We start from the raw sequence: 21,877 nt of genomic DNA, 5'->3' as shown, positions 1-21,877 counted from the left end.
AGACCGTCACACAATCTTACACATTTAGAGTGTCACTACACGACAAAATTAGATCTCTCCCATTATAGTAATGAAGCCGCCTAAACTGCAAGGGCCAGATGCAGCACATTCATTTTTACAAAAACCCTTTTTCTAATTTTGCCGCTCTGCACAGTAACTCAAGCTGCTTTATTTTTCTTGTCCATATGAGTTTTATATTATATATATATATATATATATATATATATATATATATATATATATATATATATATATATATATATATATATATATATATATATATATATATTGTTTAAAAATCAATCATGATACTCTCAGAATAGATTTAAACAGCATTTATTTTTAAGAATGGAATGTCTTGGTGGACTACATCGGCTACGTTGCTGCATGAATGAAGGCTACTGCCGAAACATGCGCATAAATATGGTGAACATAATGCAAGCTGCTGCAAGGAAAGAAGGGAGAACCCTGTAGCAGATCTAGGCAGGTGGTTCTGGGAAGGTGGAGGGCTAGGAAAATTCCCATGGCACACTGCACTGAGATGAGCCGATTTGGGACTGTGATATATATATGTTATGTAGATAGAAATAAACAGATTGATTGGCCAAAGCGTTCGGGTTTAAGAGAACCAATTAGCTGCTTGGAAGAATTTGATGGTTGAACTATTTATTCTAAATGCAGCAAATTAACATATTAGAATGATTTCTGAAGGATCATGAAACACAGAACTGTTACTTTAAATTCTTATAGTATTTCACAATATTACTGTTTTCACTGTATTTTTTTATCAATAAATGCAACCTTGGTGAGCATAAAAGACAAAAACACAACTTTCAAAAACAAAATCTTACAACTCCAAACTTTTGAATGGTAGTGTATTTAATATTACTTAATGTATAAATTAAAACTATGCCAATTTATGTTATTAAATTATTTTGTTACTCTAAAATTGCACATGCGAAATTTATTTTTATACCAATGTTTGATTTGATGAAAATGTAAGTATGATTTTATTATTAATGGAATGTATTTTCAATTTAAAGGCCCACTGAAGTGCCTTGAAATGCACAGCATTATTCAATGTGTGGACACAATTTCCACTGAAACAGGAAGACAGGGAGGGACATTTCAAAGAGCTTCTCCCTTTTTTAAAATAGCCAATAGCGTTTCATTTATTTCACAGTTCGGCCAGAGCCGATGAATTAGGTATAGCCTCAGTTTCCTCCTAATCTCCTTCATATCGCTTAAAAAATATCACAATCTGTGCAGAATTCAAATTGGTCCGATACGTTTTGTGGTCTGCGCTGACTCGCACATGATCCTCTCAGTGCTATGGTGTCTCTGGACTGGGGCAGGCTTGTGTGCACGCTGTGGCAGTTCGCGTGACACTAACGTGAAGACAGACCTTATTGGCCCCAGTGGAAAGCATATTTACATTGTCTGAATCGTTCCATATCCCTACTATGTGCCATTCACCATGTAAAAAACAGGAAACGTGTGAACAAATTACCAATTTTAGCCATGCAGCTTCAGCGTCTATTTATAATGAAGGGGGCAATCAGAGTAACGATAGCAAACAATCAGAGGTGATGTGCAGCTTCGAGCAGATGCGACATTGGTCGCTTCTAGTGTAGACATCGTGTTGCCCATATGGACAGACTGTAGCTCAAAGCCAGCTTTTTCACAGAACCTCTCGTTCTCTCTGTGCCTTAATCAGTTTACAAACACACTGCACCTGCGGTAGCCCTCATGCCAAGAGGGGTTTCTGACATCCAGGATGTCCTTAACAGACTTCAGGGCCTGCAGGCTGTTGTCAAAGGTTGCCTCTATGTACAGCAGTCTCTGAGTGACCTCTGAACCCTGACGTCCTGCAAAGCACGGCAATGGCACCTGTTCACCATCTTCGTAGCGAGCAAACTGCTGCTGGCATTCACACACCTGAAAGAAAGAGAAAGAAACATATGAATTAAATGTCTATTAAAAGTGCAAAAATTACAATCAAACAGATATTAAATATACTGCTTTTTCCATAATGATAATGTCTATTTAATTAAAATAATTATTGAAACCCAAAATAGCTCAAAATTTAGTTTGACCTCCATTGGTTGATAAATGACAATTTCTTTTTTCACTAACCATTTTTTGAAAGAGCAAAGGAGGCACTATTTTCTGCCCTATTCGTTTAAAAAGCCAGTAGTATGTGGAACCAGTAGGAGCACACAACAGAAAAGTGCATGAATATATATAAAAATTACAAGTTATATATAATAGAGATCTCAGCAATAAAGACACACACAGATGTGAATTACTGAGAAATCTGAGAGCATATTCTTCAGATGTGCGTTTGAAAAAAGTAAGGTGTAAAAAATTTGTTTGTTTGTATGATTATGTAAGTGTTTTCTCACCTCTATTAGATCTTTGCATCTTTGCACAAAGCTATCCACCAGAGAAAATATGCTAATCTGGTTGAGCGACCATCCTTGGGAAGAGTATCTAAAAAGAGAGTAGAAAAGAGAGCGCTTAAGAAAAGTTCATACATCTTCTTCACCATCATTTTTGTTCTTAAAGAGCAGGACTGTAAGGGAGAGCAGAGAAAAATGGATAAGTCTGCTGTGTCACTACTCCCTTGCTAAAGGTTTTCACATTTCACACGGCGCACAAGCAAAACAAAACAACGGCGGTGGCTGGCTGCCATCCAGAGCAGCGAGGGATCAGGTCAGAAATGATCTGTCATAGGCATAATTGCATCCGCCAAAGTTCCATATCAGCCAGCCTGGCGTTCCTCAGATTGCTTTTCACACCTCATTCTTCTACTGATGGAAAGGTAATCCTCACCGCCACTCGCAGACAAACACCTTTAGCGGGACAGAGAGGAAGCCAGGGTCAAGGGGAGGGGAAAAGAGAGGGAGTGTGTGAGAGATATACAGGAAAGGAGAGTGAGACTTCAGCAGGATGACTCTGTTAGCGGATAGACGTGATAGTACATGTAAAGTGAGTGATTTAGTCAAAGGGAGAGACCAAATCTGTGGCCTCGTTCTGAAGGCCTAGATATACAGTACCTCAAGCGAAATCGAAGTACAAACTGGTGTGAATGTCACTTTGAACAAAATCAGGCCAAAATAAAGTTGAAAATGCATGCCAAAGCAAACTCCGGCTGGTAAACACCTTCAAACTACTGTTTGGTTTAAAGCAATCTATTATATAAAGTGCTATATATATATAAATAAACGTGATGTGACTTTACTTGACTGGAGCATTGAGCTGCAAGGATGAGAGTTTAAACTGAAATGCGGGCCGAGCTTTAATGACTGAGATTCAAGAACGCATTGAAATGACGGTGAGCACACCACCAATCAGTTCTCTTGAATCATTTACAGGAACACCCAGCATGGGCATCTCCACTTCGTCTTCTAATCCTTAGCCCATGTTATTTTGGAGGGAACGGAGCTACGCCAGGCTGCTGAGTTCACTGCAAAACACTTAATATCGCCATGAATTGTGGTCAGTTTGACAGCTTTGACCTTTAACCAGGGGGATAAACAGCCAATATGAATGTTTTGGCATGTGAAAAAGCATAAATCCGTCCAAATTGGTGTCTATTGATTTTTTATAATTTAACATTAGATGTAATTAAGGAATATCACAAGAACAAGAGAGCTGTTTTTACAAATATGACCACTATTGTAAAAATGGTATTGTTCAATAAAAACATTTAATTTTTAAAACAACAATCTCAACATTATTTATGCAGTTGTAATTGTACCAATTTAGATGCAACTTCTGTGCCACCTCTGCAGTGCAAATATAAAATTATGTTTTTAGAGATTTCATTTGATTGGTAACAGCTCTATATAGTGTCTTATTCTAATTGCATTCGGTCTCGCGCTTGTCTTGGTCTCAACCCCTCAAAGCCTTGGTCTCAACACACACTGGTCTTGGTCTTGACTTGGTCTCATTTTGGTGTTCTTAACTACAACAATACCTCAGTTCAAAGCTGATATCAAGACGCACTGGGACTTTAATCATTAGGAGCAATCCGTTTTCTAGCGGTTTGGGATTTCATTCATGTACAGCCCCTATAACAGTATGCGTGGGGTAATACCAGGCCACCGCATAAGTTCTAGGAAGGTCTCCATGCGTGAAACTCAAATTTCCTTTTCATCTTTCATACTAATTTTATTTATGCAAAGAAATCTCATAAAAAGTATAATATGTATTATTAAAGAGAAAAGTAACCGCTGCCTGCCGCAACGACTAAATTACGATTTTCGTCTTGCACGGAGATCATAGTCGTCAGAGCGGAGGATGAGAGCTTAAATTGAAATGCGGGCCGAGCTTTAATGACTGAGATTCAAAAACACATCGAAATGACGGTGAGCCACGCACAGCAATCAGTTCTCCTGAATCATTTACAGGACCGCCCGGCATGGGCATCTCCACTTCGTCTTCTAATCCTTAATCACCAGTTAGCCTATGTTATTTCAGAGGGAACAGAGCTACACCAGTTTTCACTGCAAAACACTTAATATCGGCATGAATTGTGGTCAGTTTGACAGCTATGCCCTTTAACCACGGGGATAAACAGCCAATATGAATGTTTTGGCATGTGAAAAAGCATAAATCCGTCCAAATTGGTGTCTAATTAAAGCAGGGCTTATACGGGGAGTAATAATGCTCCAGTAAATGGCTGTCATGCAAAAGAAAGAAAGGAAGAGGGGTGAGGGAGGACAACTTTTGTACAACTAAAAGGGATTGGGAGGAAGGATAATAGACAAAAAGAAATGAACACGGTTGTTCTGGGAAAAAGAGAAAGAGAGAGAGAGAGAGAAAGAAAGAGAGTAAGTGATTATGAGATAGACATGATCCAGTGGTGTAGGTCTCAGAGAAGGTCGTCATTGGGCCCATAGTGATGAATGCACTGTCTAAACACACAGGAGGACAAAGAGGTGAATGTCAGACATAGGCAGTAACACAGATTATAGACGATAAGCTATCGTTATGTTTATTCTCTTACACGCTCTCTGGCTCCAGGGTCACATCCCTTTGAACGAGTTACTGCATGCCATGAACCATGATAAAATGTTATTACAACATCTAGCAAGGTTAGAGATGTTGACTTAAACAGAAAATGTGAGCGAGTGGATCAGGCTAAGAAGTTAAAAATAAATGAGTGAAATCAATGGTGCAAACTACCAGCATATTCACCTAAACAGACAAAATATTTATTAAAATGAGACCAGCGTTTCCTACAAGTGTATTGGTCCTAACTAGACAAAACAGTAGATAATTGGAGGTAACTGTAAGGGGGGCAATTTAATTTACTTTAAAATAACCAATAAAATGACTCTTATTCAGACCATGCTTAGCAAAGCTCCCTCTCAGCCTGAGAAAAAAAGTGACCATTTCACTGTGAATTTTCAAAAAACTGACTTTGGAGTTACATAAAATTATTTTTGGATGTCCAATATTTTTCTACTGCTGTCTGAATTTTTTATGTCTATGAATTCAAAGTAATATGCTATCTCTAGGCTGTTAAGTAAACATGGATGAAAACACTCTCACTGGTAGCTAAGATTTCATCATAGCTGTGATGTCAGTGGCAATTTTTTTAACACTATAAAACAATACAGAATCAAAAAGTAACATGTTATATCTACTGAATAAAACTGAGGCAACAGATTACAAGCAATACTAATAAAATTCAATAAATAAGAATTGAGTTAGAATTAATCAAATTAATTCCTTAAAAGTCAACTATTTAAAATGAGTAAAATTTAAGTAAAATTTAATATCAAATAACTACTTTTGATCAGTTATGAGATTAATCAATAATTTTTCTTTAAGATTATTAAAACTTTTTTATCTGATCGATTCTGTTCATGGTTTCTTTTGCAATGAATTATCTGTTTTAATAAACACTGCTTTTTGTGTCAGTTTGTGGTTTTTGTAACAAAGTTAAACTGCCCAACTAAAGGAAACACTGATCACCACAAGGGAAAGCAAATATTTTTAATAAAACGTCAAATAAACTTGTTAATTCTCAAAAAGAACGGTAGACAAATGACAAAAATAGTCAGTCTAGTTAGTATATGATAAAAAATAATTAAAAATTCAGTCTTTTAAATTAAATGTGTAATGAACATTTGGTGTTAGAGTCATCAGTCTCTCTCACTCTCACACACACACACACACACACACACAGGTTTGTTTTGCTATCAAAGTGAGGACATTCCATAGACGTAATGGTTTTTATACTGTACAAACTGTACATTCTATCCTCCTCCTACACTACCCCTACTCCTAAACCTACCCATCACAGAAAACATTCTGCATTTTTACATTTTTAATAAAACATTGTTTAGTATGTTTTTAAAGCTATTTTAAATATGAGGACTCATGAAATAGGTCCTCATATTGCATGTATACACACACACACACACATTGGTTCCCATTCAGTCAGTCAAGTTCGACGTTACGTCGATACTGACGTAATGAGGTCTCGCTTGGGAGCCCAATCACCTCCAAGGGAAACAAAACGCCAATGGGAATTGGCCAGTGAGATTTACATGCCGGGCCCCTCCCCCGGCATCCAGGTATAAATAGGGCCGAGCGGTTGTACAGCGATCGCTCTTCCAATTCACCTCTACTGAGAGTAAATTTCTGAGCAAATAACAGCAATTTTAATTGCTATCAGGAGAACACTCCGAAAACAGCAATTTTAATTGCTATTTTGCTTGCAGCTCATAGAGGAATCTCTCGGCAGGTGTGATGGCGCATTCCAACGGTGTTTGCATCCAGCTTGCGGTTACACAGGGCAGCATTCACCCATAGGCGCTTCTGCTGTGAATATTTCCCTAAAAGAGCGGCATTCCTGGATGTGGCCGTTCCCTGGTTTCATCTGACGGCCACGATCGCTGTATCACATGCCCAGCATGTGAATGCAGCGTTCGTGGGTGATTCATGTTCTCGAGGGAATGTGATCACGTTGACACGCAGGTCGTGACTCTCCTTTCTCTTAAAGGTTTGAGTCCCCTTTGTTGTTGCCCAGCCGCCGCTTGTGTGTAAAAGCACAGCCACGGGTCTGTTCAACACTTTGGGAGACCGAGGGTTATAGCGAGAGCTCTCCGCCGGGAAAACCCCCTCGGATCACCCGCTCCTCAGCCGGTGAGCTGCCTGCTGACAGCGCGTGTTGTCATGGCAACCCAGCGCGTCATTGGCGCTTCGGATGAGGATCAGATGTCGATACTGCATCGGTGAGAGGGCTGTCGTTCTCTGGAGAGGAAGATGAAGCTGAGCTTCCCGCTTCAGCGGTGTTTTGCTTGTGATAAATCGGATTCAGAGTTGACAGCCATGCTTTCCCGGACCACCGCACACTCAGACTCGTTCTGAACTGAATCTGTTCAAAGTTTTTCCTCTCTCACTACCCTCGTTTTTGGGGCGGTCAGGGCGCTCATGGGGGTTCCTCAGGTGGACTGTGCAACTGTGGTGCATTATGCCCTCAGAGTGCTGCCACCTAGTGGAATCACCTATGTCTCACATCCAGTGCCTGTGAGGTGATGGCAGCTCCAGCTGTTAAGCCTCACAGTGCTGCTGGTTGGATCGCCTCCTTGTTGCTCCTTCAAGAGGGTTTGGAACGGAGGCTGTCCCCTTCCACCCTGAAGGTCTATGTGGCTGCCATCACAGCGCCATGTGCTCGATGGCAAGTCACTAGGAAAGCATGACCTGATCATCAGGTTCCTCAGAGGCGCCAGGAGGTTAACTCTCCCTAGGCCTCGCCTCATTCCCTCTTGGGACCTCTCTGTCGCCCTCTCGGGCCTGCGGAGAGCTCCCTTCGAGCCTCTTGAGTCAGTCGAGCTGAAACATCTCTCTTGAAGACAGTGCTCCTGACCGTGCTTGCCTCCTTCAAGAGGATTGGGGACCTGCAGCATTTTCGGTCAGCGATTCATGCCTGGAATTTGAGCCGGACTACTCTCAGGTTGTCCTGAGACCCCGGTTTGGATATGTGCCCAAAGTTCCCACCACTCCCTCTGGTACCACGTGGTGAACTTGCATGTGCTGCCTCCAGAGGAGGCAGACCCAGCCCTTGCATTGCTGTGTCCCGTTCATGCTCTGCGCATTTATGTGGACCGCACGCGGAGCTTCAGAAGCTCTGAGCAGCTCTTTGTCTGTTTTGGAGGTCAGCAGAAGGGAAAGGCTGTCTCCAAACAGAGGTTGGCCCACTGGACAGTGGATGCCATCGCATACCATCGCGTACCAATCGCAAGGCGAGCCGTGCCCCCTCGGGTTGAGAGCTCACTCCACTCGGGATGTTGCTTCTTCCTGGGCATTGATGAACGGAACCTCTGTGGCAGACATCTGCAGAGCTGCGGGCTGGGCGACACCAAGTACATTCGCAAGATACTATGATCTCCGAGTTGAACCGGTGTCCACCCCTGTGCTGTCTACTCGTAGATAGCCACAGGTGTTCACTTGTGGTGCCATTTCCCTCGGGAGAGGGAATGCGAGCACTTTCTCCGCTCCTCAGTTCAATTCCCCATAACGGTGAACCCTGTGGAGTTCCTCCTGCATCATGCAGCAGCCAGACGCGGCGGAGGCTTCCGGCGCTAGGTCCAGTACTCGTGTGTATGCCCGATTATTCTGCCCTTGTACTGGGCTAGATGCCCATATGCGGTGATTCCCCGCAGGTAAACCCATATGTGTTTGTCCACGGTACGGTTTCCCTGATGGTAAACCCGTGTCTTTCCCTGGCCAGCTTTGCTCTGCCCTATCTCTGATTGCTAGTATATTCCTCCAGAGAGGTAGGACCTACATCAGAGATCTTCCATATGCGCTACTGTCCTCAGACCAGTCCATACGTGTTTTCCACACATTACCTCCCTTCGGGCAGGGTGTGGTCTCCGTAGCTTTCCCCTCCTCAGGGAACGCTTTCCTGGCATTTTGGTCAAGGCTGAAAAACGAAAGGTAAGGAACGACGTAACGTTGAACGTGACTGACTGAATGGGAACGTCTAGGTTACTAGACGTTACGTCCCCCTGCCATAGCCCTGAATCACCGATGAATGGCCGGGTGCCCTGGCTCGGCTCCTCAGCAAAAATATGAATGAAGTGAGTAATGCCGGCCCTATTTATACCTGGATGCCGGGGGAGGGGCCCGGCATGTAAATCTCACTGGCCAATTCCCATTGGCGTGTTTTGTTTCCCTTGGAGGTGATTGGGCTCCCAAGCGAGACCCCATTACGTCAGTATCGACGTAACGTCTCCGTTCCCTCCTTCAGGGAATGGGGGTTACAATAGTAACCTAGACGTTTCCATGATTTATGGCGACTTATTTTTATACTGTATAAACTGTATATTCTATCCCCCAAACCCAAACTTTCTACATGTTTTACATGTTCAAAAAACTTAATTTCGTATGATTTATGAGCTTTTTTCGTCATGGGGACCAAAAAAAATGTCTACCCTTTACTTAAATTACTACCCTTGTAGGGATATTTGGCCCCCATAATGTAAGGAATACCAGGTACACACACACATGTTTCTGTGCATTTAAACACATACAAACACAATCTGCATATCTTTCTTTCAAAACACGACTCCCTGAGCAGTTAGCACCAGTGGTGGTACCATGGCGATTATTCCAAACATGACAGATATTTTATGAGGTCATCTATGTTTCAGAAAGCCTGAAAGGATTCAAGCTCAGTCATTACACAGAAGAATAACCAGGCTGACCACAAAGGTTATGATTTATATAGGGACAGGGTGCACTACTCTTTACTGAGCAACCTTTAAAGTCATTGTCTGGAAAATCTGACATGATTGACTCGAAATTCAATAAAAATAAGGAAAAAGAATTGAAAAGAGGGAACAGGAGTGAAGGGGAAAGATAGAGGAACACTGGAGAAAAAGAACACTTAAAGAAAGGATGAGTAAGAATGAAACGAGAAACGAAAATTTTAATGCTCTTTCATAGCTCACAAAACTTAATTGAAGTTCTCAATTATGTTTCATTTCATTATCGACGTTACCTCAGGTTGTCTCAACGTTTTCTTTTCTTTATTCACAGAATAACCAGATGACCTACTACATTTACCAAAATGAACTGTATAATAACAGAGAAAGATATAGAATATTGCATACTACAATGCAAAGCACTTGACTTCCGTCTCTTACTTGACTTATTTGATCGAACTGCCAAATGTTAAAATGGCTATACAATGGAAGTAGTGACAGATCTTTTCTTCCTTATTGTGATGAACATCCGAGTGAAAAGGATTATCGAAAAAGAAAAAAGAAAGAAGGACCACCAGTTTTTGACTGGACAGAGGCAGATCTGAATGTGAGCTTGTTGTAAGAAAGGGTTGGGGTTTGATTTAAAATTATGAGGTCAAAAAAACATAGCCTTTGAATTTTGATTGGAGATTTTAGTATCTTGGAAAATCTGAGTACAGCTCTCATCTGAAACTTGGAAACATGTTAGATTACTACTTGAGTAAAGACTCCATTTGCTCTCCATTATATCTCATTACTGCCCAGAAACAACAAAGAGACATTACAGAGATCTCATTCGTGGTTTTTGAAAAGGAAAAAAGAGGTGCAGAAAAAAATGTAAAAAGAGATTGAATGATAAAGTGAGAGCAAGAAAGCAAAAGAGAAAAAGAGAGGCCACCAGGAGGAAAGAGGATAAAGGGCATGCTGCAGCTAACCCCACATTAATCATGTGTCACAACTAGGGTGACCACACGTCCCGCATTTTGCGGGACAGTCCCAAAATTAGGAACTTTGTCCCGTGTATTATAATTGTTTTTCATCCCTGAAATTACAATACCATAACAATACCATAGTCATATTCTAGCTGTGGAAATAACTAACAAACGCAAGAGGTTTTCCCGCTGAAGACAACTGAGTGGATTAAGTCGGTTACTACACCAGTAGGAATTTCATGTCACATACTGGATAAGGACCTCAAGATCTGCTCAAAGCTGCCCAAACTGATGATTTAAAACAAGTAATCATCTATCCTGATGTTAAATATTTCCAACGAACATGCGCCGATCCTGTGGATGCTCAAGCGCTACCCACGGAAATGGTTGAGCACCTATACGGAAAAACATTAGATATTCTCCATTCGTTTTAACCAAATAAAAAAACTGATTGCGACTTCCAGCCACAACTTTCTTCTCACGTTAATAGTTAATTTAATGCGGGTTCGATGGCATTATTATAATGATAAATGTCGAGAGCACATTATTGTATCACGAGAGCGCATCAAAAGCGTGAGCAGGAATCTCACACGCTCACTCGCTCAGATATTACATGTGCGTTGTCCTCCTGCATGTGCAGCCGTGAATCTAGAATTGTCTTCTCTCCAGGATGTAATGTTGCCAGAAGCACAACATTATAGTGTGAGCACTCAACGCCAGAAACAGTCGGTGCATATACCAAGTTTGCCAACAAATGTAAATCACTATTTACATAGCCTAGTAGTTGTAAATTTATCTGTCTCACACGTGTCCCGCATTGTCCCGCAAAATCACATCTGCTGTCCTGCAACAGATCAATAGCCAGGTGGTCACCCTAGTCACAACACACACATATACAGTATAAACTTATACACCATGAAGTTAAGCAAACCAACTTAAGTGATCCCTACTTATACATACGATGCAAGTAAAATAGCTCTGGAGAAAAACACAGGTGACCTTTGATTCATGGCTGTCCAGACTGATAGAGTTGACGGCTGGCTTTGATCAATCATTTCTCTGAAAGTATCTGACATGATGTGAGCAGCAATAGTGCAAATGACACTTGCTGATTTTCTGCTCCTCCTTTCTGTGAAAAGAACTCCACAAGTATTCAACAACTGACGTGTTCATTACAAACAGTATAATACGGTATCTAAAAGCCCAAGACGTCGCCCCAGAAATGAACTCTGAAGGACTAAGACATTTGTGAGTGTGTGCGTAATGGTCTCCCTCTTCAAACTGAAAATAGAAAGAGGTCTTGGTTTGCTTAACACCAAACCTCAAGCATCTGGATCTAGCTTTAACATTGCTCATTTATAACGCTGTCTGCTTTAACACAGGGCATTCACTCTCGCACTCAATACATCGTAAAGCAGGGACAATCAAATCCTACCTCTGAGGCCTGCCGTGCCTTAAGTTTTTAGTTGCAGCGCTGTATTGAATTTACTAGTGCAGCAATCGATACACTTCAAGTGCTGCCATCGGCTCAGGCCGCAGGAGTGCGGGCTATTATTACTGCAGCTGCCAGGCCATTAATGGTACTGCAACAACAAATGCCTCATAATAACAATGCTTGCATGCTCTTCTCTAACAATTCTATTCACAAGCTCTCAAATGTACAGGATTCCTGATGCTCTGGTCAAATCAGTAAACATAGCACCCTGACTGGAGAAAAACTGCAGATGTTATCTCTGAAGTGGTCATTTTCTTTCTTCCAAATATCAATATACTAAATAACAGACTCTATAGCACAGAAGCACAAATCTGAGTATCTTATTTTGACAAATACCTCCATTTTGACAAACACACTCCATCAAATGTGAGATTATATCCTCTTAAAACTTTGCAATGTTGTCATGAAAATGAGTGTGCATATTGTTTGAAATCATCAACAATTGTTAAAAGCATGATAAATTAAACAATTCCATTAAAAAAATTATGCAAAAATAAAAATGTGTCTATACAATGAAAGTCAATTGGGATCAGTGTTGTTTTGGATCCCATTGACTTTCACTATATCTATTAATTTCACATAGATAAGAATTTGCATGGCTTTTTAGCCTACTTAATTATTTTAAGTAAATGAATCATTAAAATTAAAATGTCAAGTTGCCATGACTTAATTTACCATATTATTATTATTAGAATATATATTTAAATTTAGACTAAATTACTTAACTCTATCAAGTTCTGCTCAGTTTGTTTCCTTTATTTACATGGTTTAAAATTGTCCAATATGGTTTTAAATTGTTCAGTATGACAGCTCAGTAAGCGAGTTGCTTGTTATCCTGTCACATGACCAGAAAAAAATTAGCACTTCATAAGACAACATGTTTCCAAGTTTATCACAAAAAATGTAAACAAAACAACCATAATTACCAAGAAAGAAAAGTGGAATTGAACTAGTGCCAATTTTAATTTTTTTAATAGTACACTGTAACAGAAGAACTGCACTGAGATGCATTACTTGTCTTCCTTAAAGTTGATTAAACTTAAATAGTGAGTAAACAAAAATATTCAATAATAAGTCTACAATTATCCAGTAAATCTGGTTGTTTTATAACAATATTTACTGCATGTATGGTAGGAATCATTGTACAGTGTTGGTAAGAGGTGGAACTGTGTGTCACGTAACTGGCTGTAATTTGGAGGCAAATTACAAAGCAAACTCTTTTCTTCCAACACAACAAATGAAGTCAACAGTCGTAAACAACCAGCAGGCCCACAACACCAAAAATTTTACACAATCTAAAAAACTGCAGGGTAAAAGTGAGAGACCTAGGGTGTAACCCACTAAGAACATTGTGATGTCTTTGGTTGACCGCACATTATTTTCCACGAAAAACCTCTGGAGCCCCTTGCTGTTTTTAAAAGCCACAACTGAATGGTTGCATCCTGTAGAGAAGACTGGCTTATGAAATAAATGTTTCTTCTACACAACAGAGCATCCCTCCCACTGCATCTGTTACATTCAACTTCAACAATACAGCATTTGCTACACAGTTAACATCTTTCAAAATCACAGCGCTATGAGTAATGCCATAGTTTACGGTGAAATGCTACGAAGCAGACGCCGCATTCTGCTGCGACATGATGAAACAGTATTGCAAAGTTTCAACACACCTAAAGAAGAAACGCCAGACTAAACCTAAGTGCAATAAAAAAAACTCCAGGAGATGACTCTGAGAGAGCTCCTTTCAAATGGATGCTGTCATGTTCAGTCTCCATCATTTGGCGGTAAGTTGCCATCACTTTGAAGAAGAAACTCTGTCATCGCACCGTAAAATGCTGTTCTTTTTGGCAGGAGGGCTGCAATCACTGCATGGCTTTGGCACTCTCATTTAGCAGTGGTGTCATTTCCATTGCAAAAGTGTGAGAGAGAGAGAGAGAGAGAGAGAGAGAGCAGGTAGCTGAGATGGCTGGGTGGGTTAGGTAGAGTCATTGATGGAGGAAATGATAGGGAGAAGAAGGACCATAAAGCTGAAAGACAGAGAGCAGGGCTGGCAATGAATAATATAGGCTGAAATTGTGCTCTGTATTAGCTGTTGTATAGAAAAAGACCTGGTACTGAAAACTAAACACTATCTGTATACAGCTGACTCATACAGAAGTACATTAGAAGAGGACAAAAACATTTAGCTAAACATGAAACAGAATTTGGAGTGGCCAACCAAAGTACTGTAAGAGCCGAGGCTGTGGTCACTGGTGAGTACAGCAGTGGTATTGGTGGTTATTGCTGCAGCAGTAACTGTGGCAGCAATGTATTATCAGGGAAAATAAGAAAGAGAACTATATTTATGGTGCTAGTGTAGCAACACATTAGCAGTTACAGAATTTGTAGTATTAGAAGCACTAGTAATACAGGAGAACTGCAGTAGCAGTGCAAACAGTGGCAGCAGTATTAGAAGTAACCATATTGGTTGTATTAGTAGTGCTAGCCTAATTAGTTATAAGAAGCCTAATATAGAGAACCACATTATGAGTGCAAAGGTAGCAGCAGTATTAGCAGTAACTGTAATTGTTATATATTACTAGCAGTAATCCCTAGACACATTTTTATAAAATGTGCATAAGGTAATTAACATTCACAAATAAGATTACACTACTGTTCAAAAGTTTGGGGTCAACAAGTTTTTTTTTTTAAAGAAAGAAATTAATACTTATATTCTGCAAGGATGCCTTAAAATGATCAAAAAGTGACCACTTCTTTAGGTGTGTTGAAAGCCATGCAACACTGATTTACACATGTAAACGAGGGGTGTAAACGGTTCTCGGTAAAAAAAAATAAAAATTCAAACCGTACCGTTCTCCACACACGGTTCAGCACGCACTTGCACCACGCATCTTTAATATGGTTTGTTGGAAATAAATAAAACAGACAGAGTCAGGCTAATGTATGTTTTTTTCAATGGATACGCATTGCTCTATCTATATCGTATGCTCTATCTATATGACAAGTCACTTACGCCGTCATCGCCCCTGGTGTTGATAGCGCGCGAGTGCAGGTGAGACCTGAACAGCACACTTTACTATCTGTGTTTAAACTAAACTCATTTAAGCCTTGCCAATTTAAACATTCAAGACCAAGTGAGAAGATTTGTGCACTCATCCGAAGCATGGAAGCACGCAAATATTGAGTTCTCTTTCAAGTCTTGCTTGAATGGACAAATTCATACAAAAATTATGCCTGTCTTGGCGAGTATCCTAGCAAACATAGAAGGTTATGTCTTAAGTGAATTTAAACACTCGAAAAAGAATGCATGTGTTCAGTATCAGTGTACTTATCCATGTATTATGTCTTAAAGTGACAGCATCCTAATATTCCTACTGTCTATATGTTTTTAATGGTAATCAAACAACAAAAGACAAAGGAAATCACTCACTGCTCTAGACTGAATAGCTTTTGTAAATTGATTAATAAATTATAAATATTAATCTTTATTTAATTTAGACAGTGAAGACTATACGCAATGTTATTTTACATTTGATTCAATTTCCTGAAAACTACAGTTAGATACCTGAAAAACCTGAAAAGCACTGATTATTTTATTTGTATCTTTGCTCTACTGTATTTATTTGTGCTGTTGCAGTAGTCCCTTTTTTCCCTGAACATGGCACATACCGAACCTTACAGAAACCGTGACCCTAAAACCGTAATAAAAACCGAACCGTAAGTAATCTGTACCGTTGCACCCCTAATATCTCTCAACCACTGTATGTATGATCTCTCATATGAAAGCCCATGTGCTAAAGCAAAACAGTCTCATGAATTGCGTTCGTGAACGCGTCATCACTGTACTAGTGTTTCGCCACATCACATTCTGTGAAACCGCAGCACTGTTATACAGTGGGACCAGTTTAACCAGTGTTTGTTGAGGTGGAGTTACATGAAATCCTTTTCATGTGTGAAGGTATTCCACCCAGACTACACACGGCAACAGTTAGATGCATATTAAGTGATTTTCTCTAGATTTTAATGCAGGAATTTTTTAATCTTTTTTTTTTTTTTTTGCCAGTGAAATCACTTGATCTCACCAAGCCACCCCTGAAAAAAAGTTCTGGCTACGTCCCTGAGTGTATATTAGCAAACAGCCATTCATAAATTAAAAACCTAATTAGTGCTAATAAAGGACGGGTTTCATATTTTGTAAATGTAAATTTGGTTGTGTATTTGCAAATTGGATTTTGTGAATATTAATCAGCTAATGAGTCTGTGAATTGCTGTTTGCAAATATATAAACTTTTCTTGTGAATATGAATTACCTTACAAATTTGGGAATCTTAGTAATTCTGAGACTAATTTATCTCCATATTAGTAGTGGTGGAATGCAGATAACCGTAGTAACAACGATAAAGATAAAAACAATGGTAATGGTCATATTTAGTATTGCTAGTAGTGCAGAGACACATAGTATCAGTGATAAAATTAAAAATAATCTTAGCAGTAACAGTTTTCTTTGGGTTAATAGCGGTACAGTAGTAAAACAATAAATAAATCGTATTCATCAATAGTATATTCCTGCAAGTTTCAGGAATGCAGTTATAGGACCCTAGGGGTCTTTTTTTTTTTATTTTGTGACAGCCGCATCCATTTAAATTTACTCCATCAGAGGAGACCCAACTTATTATTCTAACTTATTTTAGAAGTAAGAGCAGGCCATTTTAAACTTAAAAGTGCAAAATTTTCAGTGTCGCTTCCAGTTATTTTAGCTATGCAAAAACAGTTCATTATCCTGCTTGATGCTGCAAACTGGCATTTGTTAGCATATTATTTAAATTTTTTATCGAAATCATAAAAACTATTTTTAGGGCAAACAAGTTTACTACTCTTTACTGGTCGCACACCAGGCGAGAAGCACCACAGCACCCTGCAGATAATGAAACGGAATCTCTCATATACGCAGAAAAAAAATAAGGTCTTTCTTTCAAAAAAAAAAATAAATAAATAAATAAATAAATAAATTTAAAACCAGAATATGGACTCATATTTTTAAACAAATTAGGTTAAATATTTCAAGAGAGTTACCAACGGATATGTTTAGGGGTTGGTTATGAAAATATATGAATAATGTTTCAATAACTAAAATAAAACGAACAATTAAAAAGTAAATCGTTTCTGAAAATGAATAATACAAGTATAGAATTGAATAGTAAGTGCAATAAAATAGTATAAACTGTTAGTACATACATACAAAAAAAAAAAAAAAACTAGGGTCCTAGAAATGCAGTCCTATAGGATTGCAGTCCTTAAACTGCAGTCACCGGTATTGCAGGATCGTGCTACTCGTTGTAATAGCAGTGTGTAGTAGAAAAAATGGCAGCTGCAGTGATAATACCAGGTTTAGTAGTAGCAGTAATACTATTACTAACAGTGGTGCTGGTAGCAGTGGCGATACTGATACGAATAGTGCAGCACCCAACAGAGTGTAAGCAGAGATAAATCACTGAAGAAGCTTAATTATATTTGAAAAGATACGGCACTCCATATGTCACTGCTGACCGTATAAATTCTCAGAGTTATGGTGTGTAAAGTGGATGGGTGCTGCTGTAATACACTGCAATCACAGTGCAGCTCTAAGTGGCATGTTCCTGTGCTGTAAGGAACAGAGCAGAACTCAGAAAGAGAGACAGAGACAGAGAGAAATGATGATTAAGGGCTACAGTACTTGTGGTGGAGCTGGGAGGTGTGCAGGTAGATCTCTTTCCAGGCCAGGCAGCACTGGATACAGTCATTCAGAATCTGCTTGCTGGAGATCACATAACCCGAAAAGATCCTGTCCAGAGAGATCTCCCGACAGCACAGACGGATGATCTCATTACTCATCTGCAAAAAAAAAAACAAAAACACAACATTGTATAGATCCTTTACGTAAGTTAAACACGCAGTGATCCGAGTATGAATCTGTCTTTGTGTCTGTATCTACTGCATGTCAGGATGTTCAGCCTCATAACTGAGGATTTGCACATGAATGTTTGATGAGAGAACCACATTGACTGTACTAAAGCAAGCACAGACAGGTGTGTGGTTTAATGTGCTCTGCATTCAGGTGTAGATTAACCTTGAGTACAGACTTTTCTATGAACGAGATTTGCTCCTGTTAAAACCCTGGCTTTTGTGGCTGGTGTCACTAAGACCTATGTGCCTTACAAAAACAGAGATCATTGTATAGAAACGAGCAAAGAAAAAAATGAAGAGAAGGCAACAAAGAGGAGAGAGGAAGAGAAGAGAAGAAAGTGTAATTATGTCTGATGATGTATATAATGGAGGATGTGAAATGACGGATTTCCATTCATGTTTAGTTTATTTTGACAGAAGAACCCCATGCAGCACTGAAATGAATGTGTGTGTATGAGAGAGAGAGAGAGAAAGAGAGAGAGAGAGAGAGAAATTAGCTGTATATGTGTACATCTGTGGGAAAAGGGAAAAAGAATGTGGAAATGTAAATGTGGAAAAACAGTGTGTATGTGTGTGTGTGTGTGTGTGTGTGTGTGTGTGTGTGTGTGTGTGTGTGTGTGTGTGTGTGTGTGTGTGTGTGTGTGTGTGTGTGTGTGTGTGTGTGTGCGTGTGTGTGTGTGTGTGTGTGTGCATGTGTGTGTGTGTGTGTGCATGCACCATGCTGCAGTAATGTGTACAACAGCCTGATTACAGTGCCAGGCAAATTCCTGTTTTAATGAAGGAGGCACAAAACAAGAGGAAATTAAATTGATATGTAAATGACTCAAAATTCTCATTTAAGCAAAAGGTTAAGAGAGCCACAGAATTAAACAGCTTTTGAGTTCATAATATAGATTTTTTTCATTTTTCTCTTTACAGAAAGAAAAAAAGAGCTTCTGTAAATGAAAACAACACATGTCCCAATGCTTCGTCTCAAGAGATTTCTAAGGCCTTGTTCAATCAGAGACGTTTCTTCCATTTCTGTCCCAGCAGCTCTTGAAAATCAGCAGAGAAGCGCGTCTTAACTTTGGTGCAGGAAAAAAAAAAAAACTAGATGGAGCTGAAAGTAAGGTTAGGTGGATGTAGGAGGTAAGAATAGATGACAGGCGCTGAGCTTTAAGAAACCCTGGCAGATGGTGTTTCATATCAGGAAATAGACGGTGGGAAGCAGACGGCATATAGAGCTGTGAGTCTCATGCACGAAATAACAATGGGCACATCAGTCTCAGAATTCCAGCACAATTAATACAAATTATTCTTTTGAAGGCCTTATGTATTTGAACTCTTTCTGTACCTCTGTATAATTCTCTTGGTATTAAACGTAAAAGCACATGGGAGTCCAGAGTCCATGGCCCCTAGCGCTGGCTGATTGGAAAATGATATTAAATCCAATGTAGGCTCTACCAGCTCTGAGAAATAGGACGGGGGGAAAAACAAACCAAAAACAAATAAAAGAAATGCTGAAACCCTGAGGGAGAGACAAAGGAAGGTGGTCGTGATGCACACATACAAAACCACGCACAAACACACACATCCTGACTCAAATGCCCTCTGATTGGAAATTATTGGCTGGAAAGCTCTTGACTGGAAACTGAATCAAGAAAGCAAGTTCTGCTCCACGTCTTTTTTTCTCTACCACCTCACTTTCTTTCCTTCCTCACTGTAAGCACAATAAAATGCTTCCCTGCTGAAATAATCAGGTTTCTCATGTTATTTTACATCTTGGAGGGGGAGAAACCCTGTAAAGTCTGAAAAAGAGTGCAAATACCAGGGCCCATTTCACCTTCATTAAATACAGCACTGCTAACACGCTATTGCACACAGCCAATAACAACAGAGCACTGGGTGGACTTTACAGTCCATTTAGATGTATTTGTATATGGGCGTTGACAGAAATCACCGTTACACTCTGATTTTAGAACAGTTTCCTCAATTTCTTCTGAAATGTTTCATTTCGAATTTGGTCAGGGGATGTTGATACCCCATCAGTCCTATAGGACCGTGGGCCAAACCTGTGAACCAGGAACATGATCCAAGTCACTGAGTATTAATGGAGCTTAGCGGGTGATTTAAACTCACAGTACATTCATAGCACAGTGGAACAGCCATGAGAAAAATGGCAACATTACTTTATAAAATAACAATAAAAACATAAAAATCTCCACAGAGAGGGCCTATATCAGTCACTGGAATCTTTCACTCAGGCAAATAGAAATTCAATTTTCCAGCAGAAAAAAAAATGCATGTAAACTGATGAAAGCTGTTTTCATTGCAGGAGAAGAGAACTTTCTTTCACTTCAAAAATCATTATAGTATAACCTGAGCTGTTTTATAAACACAAGCACTGACCTAACACAATAGAAGTTTTCACATCAGATAGTCTGTGTATTTGACAAGGTAAGAACAAAGTGCAGAGAGCTCACTTGACTGAACCACAGGCATTTGGCCTGGGTAAGAATGCATAAAGAATTACAGTGTTGTGGCTGAACTGAAGTACATTTCTGACAGATTTAAAGAAAGGCTATGGATATGTCTGTCTTTTTGGTTAGAGGGTGGCATTGCAATGATCAGCAGAGTTTGCGTTAAAGAGGTAGTTCACCCAAAAATTTAAATTCTGTTATTTTTTTACTCTGCCTCATGTCATTCCAACCCCGTATCTGTAACTTTCTTCTACGAAACTTAAAAGAAGATATTCTGAAGATTTTTTTTAACTGTTTTTGTCTATAAACCACACTGTCTTTTACTGCATAGACAAAAAAAATAAAAAAAATAAATGTATACCAAGTAACTTTTGGCCCTGTAGCGGTTAAAAAAAACAAACTGCATGCATTTTGCGGAAGAACATTGTTTTTAGTTGTGCTTTGGCTCTGCGTGACTGTGCAGAGGAATATGATTATCCTCATAAAACATTCATTACTAGGCTTAAGAGATATAACCAGCTTATTTAACCTATTTACGGATATAACAAGTCACACACACAGGTGAGCGACGTATGTACGCAATTTCCAGTGAAAACCATCCCATCAGGTCTAACACATAAACACTTACAGTCAAACCAAAAATGATTTTGATTAGTGGGTTCATGACACTATAGTTCATTTATGTAAGTGAGGATAGCTAAATAGAGTAAACTGTGACATATTATACCCAATAATTCTTCATACAGTTGACTACCCGTAAAATTTATAAAAATTTGGGGGAAAAAAGATTGTCCAGACTTGAACTCATTAAACATGCAGGTCAAAGGTGCAAATATGACCTCAGAAAATAAAAATGGCCCTTTGGAAAACAATTGCTGATTTAATGCGGGCATTTCAGCATGTGCGTATAGTCTCACCCCTCAGGAAACAATTAGACCAAATGTTTTTGTAGCAGTCCGATTTGCCTTGATGTGTTTTCAAAGAAGAGAATGAAAAAGAGGAAAAAGAAAAATGAAACAGACAAAAAAAGAGAGAGAAACAAAGTGGCAGTAGTATCATGTGATTCCTGCAGAGGAAGGGTCAGAGCGTAATTACAGAAGGTTAAACGGTTTCCCTGATGCTCTCAAGGAGCCAGGGATGGAAATGAAAAGCAAGTGAACCGATGCGAGCGGGTGGCGTAGAGACGCAAGGCCCCGCTCCTATGATCTGAAGAACACGTGTTACATGTGCTACGCTACTGCGGCTGATGGCTTATCTATGTGGCGGAGCCCAAAGCAA

At 39.5% G+C, this 21,877-nt stretch overlaps 1 protein-coding gene across 1 annotated transcript in view; it reads right to left on the bottom strand.

Moving 5' to 3' along the window:
- The window catches only part of dnah2 (dynein, axonemal, heavy chain 2), a 189,757-nt gene that overhangs the window by 149,943 nt on the left and 17,937 nt on the right, over positions 1-21,877 (bottom strand). Inside the window, exons 9-11 of the mRNA XM_067400458.1 lie at positions 17,911-18,068; positions 2,406-2,493; positions 1,736-1,938 (exon numbers count right to left, since the gene is read on the bottom strand). Of these exons, the coding sequence (XP_067256559.1) occupies positions 1,736-1,938; positions 2,406-2,493; positions 17,911-18,068 (449 nt within the window). The remainder of the gene's footprint in view (positions 1-1,735; positions 1,939-2,405; positions 2,494-17,910; positions 18,069-21,877) is intronic.

Source organism: Chanodichthys erythropterus, chromosome 11, assembly GCF_024489055.1.
Source record: "Chanodichthys erythropterus isolate Z2021 chromosome 11, ASM2448905v1, whole genome shotgun sequence".
Taxonomy (NCBI): domain Eukaryota; kingdom Metazoa; phylum Chordata; class Actinopteri; order Cypriniformes; family Xenocyprididae; genus Chanodichthys; species Chanodichthys erythropterus.
The sequence above is the reverse complement of the archived record's forward strand: the minus strand, read 5'-3'. Positions and strand labels throughout refer to the sequence as shown.